The sequence below is a fragment of the Sinohyriopsis cumingii genome, unplaced genomic scaffold, assembly GCF_028554795.1.
Source record: "Sinohyriopsis cumingii isolate HCF-2022 unplaced genomic scaffold, ASM2855479v2 utg002197l, whole genome shotgun sequence".
Taxonomy (NCBI): domain Eukaryota; kingdom Metazoa; phylum Mollusca; class Bivalvia; order Unionida; family Unionidae; genus Sinohyriopsis; species Sinohyriopsis cumingii.
The window spans coordinates 165,316-181,434 of record NW_028316154.1 but is presented as its reverse complement, the minus strand read 5'-3'; the positions used below and the strand labels follow the sequence as shown (position 1 = coordinate 181,434).

The 16,119-nt window shown below is 34.2% G+C and overlaps 1 protein-coding gene across 1 annotated transcript in view; it reads right to left on the bottom strand.

Annotated features, from left to right (window-relative positions):
• Window positions 1-6,637: 6,637 nt before the first annotated feature.
• LOC149770948 (uncharacterized) overlaps window positions 6,638-16,119 on the bottom strand; it is a 38,584-nt gene continuing 29,102 nt past the window's right edge. Inside the window, exon 3 of the mRNA XM_089948962.1 lies at window positions 6,638-10,053. Coding sequence (XP_089805088.1) covers window positions 9,825-10,053 — 229 coding nt within the window. The 3' untranslated portion in view covers window positions 6,638-9,824. The remainder of the gene's footprint in view (window positions 10,054-16,119) is intronic.

Here is a 16,119-nt window from a genome sequence, read left to right as displayed (position 1 = left end):
CCAATACGCAATCATGCATATGGCAAGAAATGACAACGGAGGCAGGGGTCGCGGTGACACAGTGCTTAGCGTGACGGACTTGCAATTGAAAGGAGGGTATGGGTTTGAATCGTACCATCTGATCAGACCAGGTTGGCTATCCAAGTGTGCCTTTGGGCCATGCGCTTTACTTCGATTGCCTCTGGACTAAATAACATACTTTGATTAATACAACAAACCAACTTTACGAACTTGAAAGGTGTGCAAAGAATACGAGTTATATTTTCCATCAGCTCGAGAGATTCTCATTTGCGGATCTTTTGGATTCTTTCAGCGGTGACAGTCTTGTGAGAAAAGAAATCGACTGCTCGTGCGAAAGAGGAGTGTTCCTATCTTCTTGTTTTTACTGACCAGCAGGATCAACATAATACCGTGTACTGACCCTTCCTAAATTTCACAGATCCTTATACATCAAACAGAAGCCGGCTTATATTCCAATTCAACGTTTATTATTTATTAGCATTCAACTCAAGACAACAAAAACTGTATTTCACCAACAACAAAAAAATCACGAAAAGTTAAAATTTTGTTCTAAGATGCCACAGATTGCTTTGCTTCTGAAGAACCATCTTTCTGCTTGATTTCACGTATCACCCTGGTATTATGTGTAATGAGCTTCCATTGTGTAATTCTATTGAAGATTTATGAATTTTATATATAATCAATTCTGAGCGTTAACTTAAAAATACCACAAATAACAATAAAATTATTTCTCTGTCCAAAGTTAATATCGTTGTTGTTTGAATGTGTAGACAGTTTCATTGGACAACTCGTGCAAATTCCAGGCGTACACGTGGCTCTGGGAGGAAAATGAACATTTTGCGATAAACTTGGGTATACGCTATTTGTAATTAATTCTTAGTTTATATCTGTTAGATTTTAGTGGTTATTTTTTTATTATTATGGGGAGTCTGTATTTGGAAATTATTTCTCAACCCGAGCAATGAACCAATTTCCAGGAGCATACGTCATTTTATACTGTATTCAGTTTGATATTCTTTCAAAAATTTAAAATCCCATATCTCCGCAATTACATATCCTATATGAGTGGCCGAGTGGTCTAAAGCGCTCTCCGTTACGGATCACTGCCATTTCACCTCTGTCTGCGTGGGTTCGAGTCTCGGATTCGGCTAATGTGGGTATGTGAGAAAGCTTGCCAGTAGCTTCTGTTGGGTTGGTGGTTTTCCCGGGTTCTTCCTCCACCATTAATACTGGCCGCCATGTATAGCATATCGTGTGCTGAAAATGGCGTTAAACCCTACAACAACAACAACAACTACTACTACTTCTGTCAGGCGAGGACTTGCATGGCAATAAAGGGCTTTGGGTAATTCGCCTTATACCTGGGCACGATTATTCCCCATTTTAATGGGCATGAAAATTTTGTATATTTTATGAATATAAACCACTATGTTAGTTTGCTTTCTAGTGATGTCAAAAACTGTTACTGACAACATGGCAGTATGTACAAAGAGTATAAACTATGGATACACAGATTATGAGCACTTCGTTTGTAGATTAACTAGCTACTGCGTACCAGATATATGTCGGAAAAGGATTTGGCACATCCCGTGTTTCAAAGAAGAGCATATGTTGCACGTTATTTCCTGTATGATTCAGGCTCGGTGATTTCTAATTTTGTGGATATCTACGTTTCTGAGAAATTTGCAATGGCAACAGTGGAAATTTTTGGTAGACAAAAAGTTAGCAGGTTCGACTGAAACTTGATAACGTTCGTAAAAGGCATATCCGTATGTACCACAATAAGACATAACTGCATAATAACATTTACCTTTGCATGTTCACTGCAGCTGAGAGGTTAAAATGCACAATATAATGCAAAGAACCCCCTCCCTATTCCGCGATTGAATCATTACTTACGTCTGTAACGTGTCAGTTCAAGCCGATAAAAATAGGTTTTGAATCAGTGATGCTCAACACAAGCGCGGCTAATTTCATGGTTCAAGAGGAGTAAAACATATGAACTTAAATCCCATTATTATTATTATTATTATTATTATTATTATTATCGACTTGAACTATTATTATCATCGTCATCTTTATATTATAATTACTGTTGTTATTATGATTAGTTGTAATAGTAGTATCATCATTGGCATCATCAATAATATCGTTATTATATTAGTAGTAGTAGTAGTATCATTATGTCAACATCAATACTATCATTAAATTATTATTATTATTATTATTATTATTATTAGTAGTAGTAGTAGTAGTAGTAGTATTACTTGTAGTAGTAGTAGAAGTAGTATTGTTGTTCTTATTGTTTTTTCTGCTGCTGCTGCTAAGTCTATTATACAAGCATGTCTAACTTTAAGTTGCAATGGTACATGCATTTACTGTGAAAGAAGAGAGCATATAAACTGTGTTCGTTGCCGATGACTCATACGGATTTTCTGGTTATATCTGATGAGTAATTCTTATTTTTGTTCACTCAAGCTTCAGTGCCAACCATTCGGAAAATAAGACAAGAAAAACAAAATGAAATAACAGCAAACGATGTGGAAACAATATGTAACGCGTGTTGATAATATACGTTCGATATGTTCAGAATGTTCATTTACCTCGAAATGCAGCAGTAAATAAAAATATAAACTTTATATATATATATATATATATATATATATATATATATATATATATATATATATATATATATATATATATATATATATAGTAGTAAATTTAGAGTATGTGCACTTGGTTGTAGTGCCCCGTTTTAAGCAATTCTTAGATTTGTGTGATTACTTGTTTGATTATTGGAATTCGGCGCCATGGAAATATTCCTGGCCCGAACAAATGAGCTAATTAATAGGAGCAAACGTCACGGAGTGAAGTGTTAGTGTGTTTCCATGATGTCCTCGTTCACTAGTAGTGAATTCCGACCAAAATCGAATGAATGTCCCTGAGTAAAATAGTACATATTAAAATCTAGTGGTATACATTGGTAGCGTGACTGCAAGGACCGTACTTTCGGTATTAAACCGGTAAATTACACAAGGGCATAAATAAAAAGGGACTTGACAGACACCGTTTATGTCGCCATGTGGGCGAATATGGTGCACTTATATCGGCGAAATGTGCCTGGAAAGCATACATTGACTGGCCTAAGGTGGCGGAGTTAAAATAGTTCCCATTGTTAGGGAGTACTCATATATGTTCTAAGGCGTGAACGGTTGGTTGTACGGAAACATAATGAAGCCAAAACACGCAGATGTACGGTTGATAGATAGTTGGCAGTTTGGTTTATCTGTGGTCTTGCATTAATTAGAGGAAAATTTAGGTATAGAATGGACACGTCGGGCTTTCTGATTTACAACTGAGGTTGTATGGAAGTCTTTGGAAAGTCGGGGTAAACTTATGACTTCTAGCGAGAATCGCGCCAGGGTTTGACAACCGCTCGGTCAAGTAAATACCCGTGTGCGTGTAACAATATATATATATATATATATATATATATATATATATATATATATATATATATATATATATATATATATATATATATATATGTGTGTGTGTGTGTGTGTGTGTGTGTGTGTGTGTGTGTGGTTTGAATAAACCAATAAGTCGGTACGAGATCCGAATACAGGAGTTTATCATTTATTACAGATGATTAGGAGGATATCTATAATCCATAGGGATCCATTGAACGCTTGACTTATTTTTGGCGTGAACATGTACTGAACTGAATATCTGGAATATTTGGGATTGTAAAGGTAAAAATTTACTGTCTGGAAATAAACAACAACAACAACAAGGGATACAGGAAAATAATGAAGTTGCACGGACGGAATAAAAATTGGAATTTGCTAGCGGAGTATCTGAATAAATATGTTTAAACACTGAATAAATGACTTTTAATACAAACGGTTTCGGAAGATGCCATCATACACAAATATTTCCAGACGACATGACATTTTACACGTATTTGCAAGTCAGTTTTTCTGTTGTTATTTTAGAGTTCTCCAATGCTCCTTAAAGTATTATATTAAGGAAAAGAATTTCTCTACATCAGAAGCGTAAAGTTCCGTTTCTAAGTAAAATTTTCGGAGAATGATGTTAATATTAGTGAGTCCGTAAAACTATTACGTCATTCAAATTTGGTCGTGGGCGGGATTACCTGATGACCCAAACTTCAAAAGGAACTGTAGTCTCTTTCAACCAGACATCGCGCGTTTGAGTGAAATCTCAATCAATGAAGTGTCTGGTACAGTTTTCCACTTATTGCCAGAAAGACGCTTTCCCCTGATGTGGAAACGTAATTGCATTGGCTGATGAGATGGGGTAATGTAATACATCGATGTGACGATGAAATGGCGTTATGTCTTGCGTACAAATGGGATGGTGTTTTATTGTGGATGCTTTAGTCACGTCTCTACATTGATCAACTGTTTAAGCTTTTCGGATTATTGCAAAAAGTGTAATGCGTATAAGTAGAGAAAAAAATCCGGTTAGTATTAAAGAATCTTTGTCGGGGATTTTCACCGAGACAAGAAAATTTTTGTCTAGTGGTTACGTTATTTGTCTGCCCAGATGCTCGTAGGGAGACAATGTAACCACGTCACTTGGATTTCCTTAAGATGATATAAGCACTGACATAGGATAATTTTCTATCCCAATTTTTTTCGAATTCAAATAACCCTAAATTTTTTTGGCAACATAATTAGCAGATTCAAGACATACACTATTAATCAACTGCTAATATTGTCTCTCATTTTATATGAAACTCATCGGGTCTAGTACTCTTTTATGAAAATAAGAAAATATGAATAATCATCGAAGTAGAATATAGCTATATATGCCGTTCTAAGAAAAGGGGGAACATCAAGAAAAAACGGCTATAATTGTTATGTGTTGGAAGTATTTCACGATAAGCATCTGAGTCACGGATTATTTTTTTGTAAATACCGCGCATTAATATGAATATGTTAATGAGGGTAACGGGGTGACCTGTCCATCCTAAGCATACAAGTTCATCGCATGGAACAATATAAACATAAAAACATTTGATATTATTGCTGTAATATAAAATTTGATCAATGGATGTCATATGAAAATAACAATAAGTAAATAATATTTTTATACGGATAACGTTTAACTTGCATCAGTTCTAATTTGGAAAGAATTCGATGTTAGGTCAACGTTCGATACGGTACAATACTGGGTTCAGTACAAACGAATATTTCGAATTCATGATTTTAATGGAAATTTATATTTTCTGTCCTGGAAATATGATAAGTGTTGCTATTACCAGTGCAATACGCTACATGGAAAATTTTGTGGAATAGCGTGTGGACTTCTGAATAAACCACTCTGAATGGTACGTGCTTGAGTTTTCATTAACAATGTTTGATTCAACTGGGGCTGGTTGGAATTGTTTGATAAAGTTTAAAGAACGCAGGTCTGATATAACATATTTCGTATTGGTGATGTATATGGCCTGCTTCTGGAACCGTTTTCTTTCACAGCCCGTTCCACACAGTATCGTGAATTTTACCTTATCTGTAGCACGGGTCAGCGTCATTAAATACAGCTAAAAGTACATAATTCGTTTCCCACGAAATATTTAAAACGAATTAATACGTTTAGCTACATTAAATGATATATATATATATATATATATATATATATATATATATATATATATATATATATATATATATATATATATATATATATATATATATATATATGTATGTATGTATGTGTGTATATATATATATATATATATATATATATATATATATATATATATATATATATATATATATATATATATATATATATATATATATATGTATGTATGTATGTATGTATGTATGTATGTGTATATATATATATATCTGTGTGTGTGTGTGTGTTGTTGTTGTTTAAATTTTTAATAACTCCCTCAGGCACAGCAGAAGACAACAAGAGTTTCTTCTTTTTAAAAGTAGTCCCTAGCGCGTGGACACAATGACTGAAACGACCCGATTAAAACAACCCGAGTTAAGAAACGTAAGGTTAGCAAAACAACTTCATTTCTCTGTCGCATTGTCGAGAAAGGTATGACTACAGTTTGATTGCTACACAGATTTGCTGAAGCACCTTATATCGGTAACAGAGGTCGAGTATAGCTTTACCAGACCGTCGTATGCAGGAGATCTCGCGGAACCACGCGACATGTGTGGTTGCACGAGACTATTGCAACTGTAGTACTGAGGACTGGATATATATGGCCTTGGTTTCACTCATCAAAATATAATATGATGATACCGGAGTTTTAATCAAATCGATCTCCAATATAGAAATTTATAAGATCGAACTAAATAATGTTAGAAAAGAAGTAATTTCATATACATGCAGTACATTTTATTGGTCTCTATGTCCCTCTCAAGTATATGTACACAACTGTTTCGACAATATATTATAATCGTTTCTATGCTTCGACCACAATTCAATATCCAAATGATGCAAGAATGTCAACTGTAAATCTAAACGTTGCCACAATACAGACTGTAAATGTAAGCAATACTTGGATGTCAACTTGAAAATCAAAACAAATCGACACGGAAGAAGGAATTAACACAATCGCTTAAACAAGAGTCTTTTATTTCTTAATAATTCATGTCATAGTCTAATATTTTGTATAAAAAGCTTATATATTCTTGTGTTGAATAAAGTTTTGCAAAATCGATAAAGCATCTAAAGAAACAGTGTTCAACAATTCAAGAATGTAAAAGTGAATATTGCGCGACAATTTGCCTATAATAGAAAACTTTCTTTCCCATGATGAAAATGATACGATAAAAAAAATAACAATTACATAAAAATGACTTCGACAGATGTCACAAAAACAACAATCGGGTCCCAGTTCTCACAAGAGGACGTAGGTCAAATTAAAAGGTACTTTCACATAAAATACCTGTTTTCCGAACACCTTGACTGATTCCAATTACTTGACTTGTAATGTTATATATGCATCGTATCAAAGTATTTAAATGCAAGAGATATGCTACATTCTTAAACTGTAGACAAGCGCAAATGTGTTATAAAATAAATAAATAATACAAGATGTTATTTACGAAAATCTATGAACATACGTTAGGCAGTGAAAAGCATTTTTACGTATTAAAAAAGGTTGAAAATTAACATATTGAAAATCTCACCCTATGACCATCTCAATACAGCAAACTAAAATACTGTATCTATAAACACACAATAACCTGTGTACTGTATCTCTCTTTTTAAAACGATATGCACTGTATAGGCATAACATTGACAATCTAAGATGCCGAGGTTAGGATGCTCTTTATTTAAAATTTGAAATTAATTAATTAATTAATTAATTAATTAATTAATTAACTAATTATCTATTTATTGATTGAATTATAACACTTGTGACACCTGCTGCAGGAATCACAGTTTTCGACAGTTCAAACCGTGCGGCTGAAATTTATTTCACAGGAAATGACAAATATGTTTAATATTTTCTAGGAATGAAAACCATTATATTTTTAAACATAACTTATTGCATGGAGTGTATGGGAAATGGAATGTAATATTTTTTTAATATATCATGCCTAAGCCCTGACAAAAAATTTCAAAACGTCCTTGTCTAAAACGAAAAGGGCGAATCCTTTTGAAAAAAGTAAGCTGTCTATATATATATATATATATATATATATATATATATATATATATATATATATATATATATATATATATATATATATATATATATATATATATATCTTAATATTGGTCTTAAAAAATGGCTTTATAAATTGACAGATTGAGATTTTGAGCAAAATGCTTGGACGATAACAACATTGGTCATTTTAAAATATTCTGCGGAGACACTTTATAAAAGTTTTATTAGAAATAAATGTATTTTTAACTCACTGAATCATTAGATGAGACATTATTCAGAATCATTACAGCTATTCCTTATCTTCCAGAGAAAGAAATCCATTTTAATTTTTTTTTCCAGATGATATTCGAGTGAAGATCAGAAATATAATCTGAGACCGAGTAACCACTTTCGGCACAATAAAAAATGTTATTGTTAAAATTAAACGTTTTGTGGTTGGTTGGCATGGAAACTCAAGCTCAGATTCAAGCTCATAATTTGTATGATCTCCAGGCTTGAATTTTCTTCTTCTTTTGGCTTTTCGTAATGCCAGTACTTTTAAAAAATTAAAGAAAGTTTCATCTGGTCAGCAATGTGAGGAAGTTTAATAAGACCATTTGGGAATCAAGGGTGATTTTTTTTTTAAAGCGTACTTTCTAAATTCAGTATACCCCGATTTTTATTTATGTTATCTACAAACTCTTTACGGAACGATGACCTCAGCTAACATCGTTAATCTAAAATTAATACAATAATAAAAATAAAAACCAAGAATAAATATCTTGTATTCCGACAATGGCGTATTCGCAACACATCGTTACATTTGTAATTATTTTTAATGTATTTTTTTTTAGAAGAACAGTAAAACTTTGTAAATGAAATTAAATTTTGAGGACAGTATCACTGGTGTCATTGTGAGGGAACTAATTTGGGCCGCAGAGTAATAACAAAAGAAAACATAACAAATCAACAACAACTCACTTATTGTAGAAATGGTAAATTGGGTTCAATTATTGCATAAATTAATGTTCCAATCTCTCATAATGATAAACTCATTCGCATAGAAGCTTTCGATATGTCCTTACCTTTGTTGTACATTTAAGAAACAATGTTCAAAAATAAATGAATGATTTTTTTGGAGTATTTTTATTTATCTCTGCTAAGTGTATATATCATTTAATGCTCAAAATCAAGGTAGAAAGAAACATGAATTTTCCATTCAAAACAAAAAATGCTATCAACGCTTTCTTCCTAACAGCTTCTCAGAATTAAGAAATATAATCAATATAAAAATTTAATATAATTGTCTTGTTATCAATGGACACAAATGGATGTATTAGCACGCCTGCTCTTCAAACGGATGTTATCGAATTGAAAAAGAAATCGCAACTTGAGTAAATGATGCTTTTTTCAGTTTGTTTTAAAGATTTGAACAAAATTTGGTGGTAGTTGCTTTAGTGATTTCTTTTTTGTTTAAATATAGATGATTTGAGTAGAGTACTAGTGTGGCAATGATAGTTTTATATAAAACTTTTAAAAATGGTTTACTGATAATATTTATAATATTTATAACATAGGAGTAGTAGCTGTTATTGAGAGAACCAAAATGCTGCCATTTTTTCAGTGTAATAACTTGATTACTACACAGTAATGGCAGATTCGCAACTTCGAGATAAATTCTACTGATCATACCTCGAATATATCGTCGATAGCTGCCATTTTCTGCCATTCGGACCTCCTCAGTTATTTACAAAACCAAGATTGACTATTTTATCATTTTGCAACTTCTCAGTCATTTCTACGGTCAATCCAATCGTAGAAATAACGCAGCTTATATTATACGTATTAACTTTCCGGAGAGCTAAATATATGATTTTTAAATTTAAAAAAAGGATTACTGCGCCGGCATACATAAGACGCATATAATTGTCTCGCGGAAATTGTAGAGGTGGTCTGAATGAGTACTAACTGTATCTCAAACATAGTATACTTAAAGTCGGTTGAAATTAAATGTGTTATTAAGCGCTTTTTCTTTTAAAGTACATTTGATCCTTTTAAAGGTTCATGACCATAACTCCATAAGAGTCCTCAATGAAATATAAAACCTGATTGGCTATGCCCACCAAACACGTGCCTGAGAAAATGCCTTCTAGTTCCTCAGTTGCTTTATTCGGCTGATGAGGCCGATGAACTTGTTGAGATTTATGCTCTTTTCCTGACCGGCTGCTCCCCTGATGAACTGTTCCAGTTCCTCGTCCGTCGGGTGTCTCCCTGTCTGGGTGGTCAACTTTTTCAATTCTTCCCATGTAAGACTAATATCTGCATTACCGCTGCCATCTTTGTCCAGTTTGTTAAAGAGATCTAGGTACTCGTTAGCGCTTGGGAAGAGAAAGATAAATAATACTTTCATTTATTTTTATAAGAAGCTCAGCAAAAACCTGTCTCTTCTAATCACTAAACTTCCAGGTTACGTTATTGGTTTCGACATGTGCAGGTCACCAATCCTACCAGTGCTTGAGATTACTGTCTTTGCTAATATGTATCGTATATTAAAAAAATAAAATAATAAAAACGTCACCCACCCTCCACCAAATAAACCCACAGAAATAAGAGGGGGTGCAATTACAGGGCGGATCGGTGTTCTAGAATCGAGTCATCCGTATGTTTTAATTGTTACACGCAAGAGGTCTATCTATCGAGCGAATTAAAATCATGGGTGGGCATGGATTGAAATCTATTGTTTTTCCGTTTCCAATGACCTCAAGACAACAGTCGTTGTGAACTGAAATATTCTTAAACGCACGGATACTACAAATATCTTTTGCTCTACTCGCCCAATGACCACACGTCACGACACGAAACTCTAATTTCAAACTTGCAAGTTTTTTCTCTTGTTTCATACTTGTATGACCGATTAGTAAGTATTTCCGAGCCGAATACTAGTATTTCACGTCATGCAATATAAAACGCAACTCAAACAACAAATACAAAGAATTACTAAACACGCGTACCTATAACTATTTAGAAAATTCCCTATTTTAAGATATTGGGGGATTAATAAACTTAGACTATGTGCTATTTGTATTTGTGTCGCCGTTTATAGCTTTGTTAGATTATAGTGAGTATCTGCTTGATTATGGAGAGACTGTGTTGCGAAGATTTTTTTTCTTCCCGAGTAATTTGACAATTTCTAGGAGAAGACGTCATAACGTACAGTATTCACGAGATTTTATGCCAGTATGGAATAGTTTTATGAAATTGGCCCTCCTCCAATTTTTTAATATAGGTAATTCTAAGGACATGTTTAGGTATGCGTGTTCAGCGGTCGTCCAGTTCATACGTAGAAAAAGTAAAGCATTTAACTCTCTGTCCTTATTGCAAGTTTAACAATAAACGATTAATGAAACCAGTATATAGCGACTATGCATTTATTACCAAACCAGAATATGGCGCTATCTTCTGTTCATTCACACAATATGCTTATAGCAAATTTAAACTACACAAACTCATGTCCAATTCAGGTGAATTGCAAATCGGTACATTCCCTGGTTTATCGTAAAGGGGGTCAAATGCAGGGAATACCACCATAAGGTAGATTTTCTTATTTTCTTGTCTTTTTTGTAATATTTCTTTTTGTTTTGTTTGTTTATGTTTTGTTTTGTTTTGTCTCATTTAAATATCATGCAGAAAATGACAAATGAATGGTTTCCCAGTGGCGGACCAAACGCGACAAACGTTTCCCTAAATAAACCATCCATTAGTTTGCCCGTTACTTGAGAATTGAGAGCTGAATTACGATTTTGCAATGGAAAAAGCATGCCATAAAGTACAACTGTAGGGAAGTAAAAAAGATTTTTTTTTTTTAATTTTAGAAAATGGTTGGCTATTGATGCATTGTGTCGAATATAAGAAATAAATTTAATGATCACGCGTGCTACATGAAGACAGCCAATAAATATACAGGAAAATGTACATTGTTAATGATGGTGTCGGAAAGTGTAGGGAAATGATGCATTTGCTATTGCAAATTGGAACTGTGCGGTTGCTTTTAAGCTAACCCAGCGGTTGGTTATGTTTTTTATCGTCCTCTTACGAACAAGTGAAGGTTTCCGTCAAAGTAATGGCGCGCTGAAAGAAATTTGCTGTTTGTGAAACAATTTTGACAAAGACTGGTGTCATCGTGAAATTCCTAACACTAATATCTTCGAGAAATTACGATGACTGATGTGAAATTACGAAGACGGATGTCGTCGTAAAATTTCGAAAACTGATGTCGTGAAAACAGCAGTTTGATGAGCATAATGTAATGACTTCAATAAAAAAAAATACTTTCTGCGTCAAAATAGTAAAATTATCATAAATAATTTCATTTGTTACAAGTCAGCACGAAAAGGGTACCTTTTGCGAAAAAGTACAGTTTTCGTGAAGAATGTAGCTTTCGAAGGAATTTTCAAACAAGAAGTTACCGTTTTTTAAATAAACGTTAAATATTGATGAAAAATTAAAATTTTCACGAAATACGTATGATCTGCAGGAAGATGAGAGTTTTCGTAATGATAGGGGACTTTTCCGAACATGTTTATTCATTAAGAGTAGTTTGATTAATATTCTAACAATGTTTAATTAATATTCTTACAATATTTAATTAATATTACGACAATATTGCCAACACATGTCTTTGCAAAAGGACGATTTATTTAGACAACAATCCAGTGTTTTGTGAAAAGAATGTTTCCCCCTTAATAGTCGCCTTCCTTCGTCAAAAAAAAAAAAAGCAGGGCGTTATTGCATCAACGGATCTTTATAAAATGCCATCAGACTGGTTTATGATGCAGTAACAGATCCGTCCAACAGTACCTGTATTGTTTTGTTGTTTTGATGGATGAAAGAATTGGCGTTGAATATCACTTCTACATCCGGTCACAATAGAGTGAATAAATCCGCCCACTTTTAATTGACTTTTATAAACTACACAAGAAACAGAGTACACTGCAGTTATGATGGTGTATTCAGCTCGATCGAGACCGGCGTAGGCGTTAAACGATCATGTCTTACTTTTGTTCTTACATCTATAATTTATTCGTCACCAGTCAATAAGACAACCTGATTTTGGAACTAACTTCCTGGGCACGCGCAATGGATTTAAATACATTTATGTGGTGCCACTTTGGAACGACTTTTACTCCTTAAACTGCTTTCACATAGATTGAAGGCTTTGTTTTCACTGTGTTTTCTTTCTAAATGGATTGATTCTGAGTTATTTCTTTCTAATGCATTTAAATGTTGGTTCTAAAAAAAGATAAAGTCAGAATCTTCTCTCACGAAAAAGCACGGCAAAGCTAATGACAGAGAGGATCCTTTCTTGTACAAAACTGGATATGCGCAGTCATGATTCCTGTCGTTTGTGCATGACATCGACATTAAAAGGATCCAACGCCCAACGTACCTAAAACATTTTTTTTTCGAAATCTTTGAGATATCAAATTCCTGTTATGTGTATGAACATTTCTTTCTTTGTTTATGTTACTTGCCTAAAGAAGTTTGAGCATTATTTGCCTGTGCATTGTGCTCACTAAACCTAAGCGATGTCTTAAGCATGACGTAAAAGTGACGAAAATGCAGACTTTCAATCAAGAACGCAACATGTGTGTGTGTGTGTGTGTGTGTGTGTGTTAACTGCTCGTTGGCACAACACTGCATACTGAGTGCCGAATAAAAGAGGAGTTTAAAAACTGTACAAATATCAAATTAAAAAGTAGAAAGACAAATCATGTCAAATAAACATAAACATGTAGTCCTATAAAATAAACTATAAAACGTAAAGGTATTAGCATTCTTTGAAAGATATAAAAAATAAAAAGGAAGTGATAAAACTAAGCAACCTTTAAATAAAGGGGTAAAATATGTTATAAAGACCGCATTCCTTTAAAAAGTCCACGACTTTCTCTGGGTATACTCCATCATTAAGCAAATTTTAATTGATTTCATGTAATGGTTCTAGCTAGACACATATAGTTCAGTGCTGAATTCCACAACTCAATATAGCCCGTCTTAAATTAATTGTCAGAAAGGGATTGGACTGTTTTTGGTTTAGCTTTTTTCCAATCAGAATGCACAGATTCTATCCAGTCATTTTGCATGAATTTTCCTGCATCACCCAATAAAAAGCGGACCTTTATGAGCCAGTAAAAAACAGGAAAGTTACATTTTCAATCAACTGCTGGGAAATTGTATTCATTCCAACATTAAGTGAGAAATTAGAGTATGGATTGGAGGGGTGTTTGACTGAATATAAATTACACTTGAGACAATGAATGATGTAAATGGCATCGTTTTTGACGGTGTACACGTGCCTTTTTCCCCACATATTATTGCTTGCATATGCCAGGTATCATGGTAGGGCCGGATGTCTTGTGATTATTTTCACTGGTTGCTCTTTCGGAATCGTACTTGTCTGGATAATGCACGGGTTACGTAGTTCCAAGATCAACTCCCGTAGGCTTATGTGCGTGCATGTGTGTTCGCAAGGTGCACCTGGAGGGGAAAAACCAAATTACTCTTCAGACTCACGCAGACCCTCCAAAATCAAGATGAAGAGAATTGAATGAATCCTGCACAAAAATGGCGTGATAGTTTGGAGATTTAAGATGTGTCGGATCGTATTGAAAATTACAGATGTTGTTCGTTTGAACCATATCGCTGCTTTGAGAAAAAGAGTCGCCAGATTATGCTGGTATCTCTGCATTTATATAATGCTCCAGGTACGGTGTTTCCAATCAACGCGTGCATGGTATTGTGATTGGGCATGATAGTATGTATAGATGCTCCCCTATAAGGTGGCTAGCTGACGATATTCTTCCCATTTTAACTGGACAATGGGTAACCTGGCAGTTTGTCCTCTATGCGACCACCATAACTGACCATTTTGAACAAGGTATACTGAAGCAAAATCAGCTTATAAATACGTATCCAGATATTAACAGAAAGCCCGATTTGCATTCCGTTGTTGTTGTTGTTGTAGGGTTTAACACCATTTTTCAGCACACGATAGGCTATACATGGCGGCCAGTATTAATGGTGGAGGAAGAACCCGAGAAATCCACGGAAAGAACCACCGACCCTCGAGAAGCTACTGGCATGCATTCCGTTTATGTATGTATGTATGTATGTATGTATGTTTTGTAACAACATCTTGTGATTCATTGAATTTATTTCAACTTCCAAACACCATATAAACTCAAGGTAAATCTGTCAGCATACTGGCTGCTGAAGACGTCACTATCTATACTTGACTATTAATCCAACGTCGACACATGACATTCACATATAAAGTTTGTGTCTTACAAGGTGAAGTCGATGCACTCACCAAGAATATGTTTCACCTGCACGTGGACATTGAACAGGTGTGTGATATTTTCTAGGTTCGCTCTCTAGAAGGTAACCACGAGTCAGGTATATCCATCCTATGTCTCTGTGATTTGTTCCATCTGGAGGATGGCATTCTCTAGTGACTGGATTGATGTCTCAAAGCTTGAATGTGGTGTTTTCATTCTGCATATTTTGTCAAGAACAAAGAATGCGTTAGTTTAATAATAATTAAAGTCTGTATGTGGACTCTTCCAATCGGAAACAGGCGACTACAGGACTGCCAAATCTGCAATGCTATTACACAACGTGACTAAGCAGTTCACAGTACTGAATACTCACCCACCCCTACCCACCCCCAATTTTAAGACCAAATTATGTTTTTGTAAGATCTTGGATAATAAAAGGTTATTAAATTTAACTTTTCTAAATAAATGTTTTCAGTATGGAATATGAAAAGATGAATTATTCTGTGATTTTTTTATGTGGCTGAAATGTTTATGCAGTAAAACCTTCGGCTTAATCCGGTATTCAGTTCGAGATCGTACCATGAGTTACTTCAATGGCAGATGTAACATCGTCTCCGTCTTTCTAGTCCATTTTGAACCAAGCTAATCTGACTTTTAACAGAATAAACATCCTTTGAGCTATAGCAGATTAAAATGTCGTCCACGAATAATCAGCAGACATTTTTAACTAATGCGTTTCAGTATGTTGTTATTTGTTATGATGATAAGAGTGGCTGCCATGTTGCTGCCCTGAAGTAAACCCATATCAATGGCGACAGCTTTGTGAAGAGTTGGTAGCAACCTTAATCATGAAATTAAGGTATCAGAACACCGTTATGCAAAACAGCTGTTATCACATTCTAAACGCATTCGTACATTTTCTCTGAATATTCATGGAGATTTTATATCCAGTGAAGACTGTTATTTGCATTAAATAGAAAGCCGAATTAAATTCTAAACTGAAAATAACTCATTTATTGTGTTCAGCCTCTTTGCTTTTGCGTAGGATTATTAAATAAGCTGGTAGAATTCGGCCGGTTCTGGAAAGGTCGTTTGAACTAAAAAGTTCAG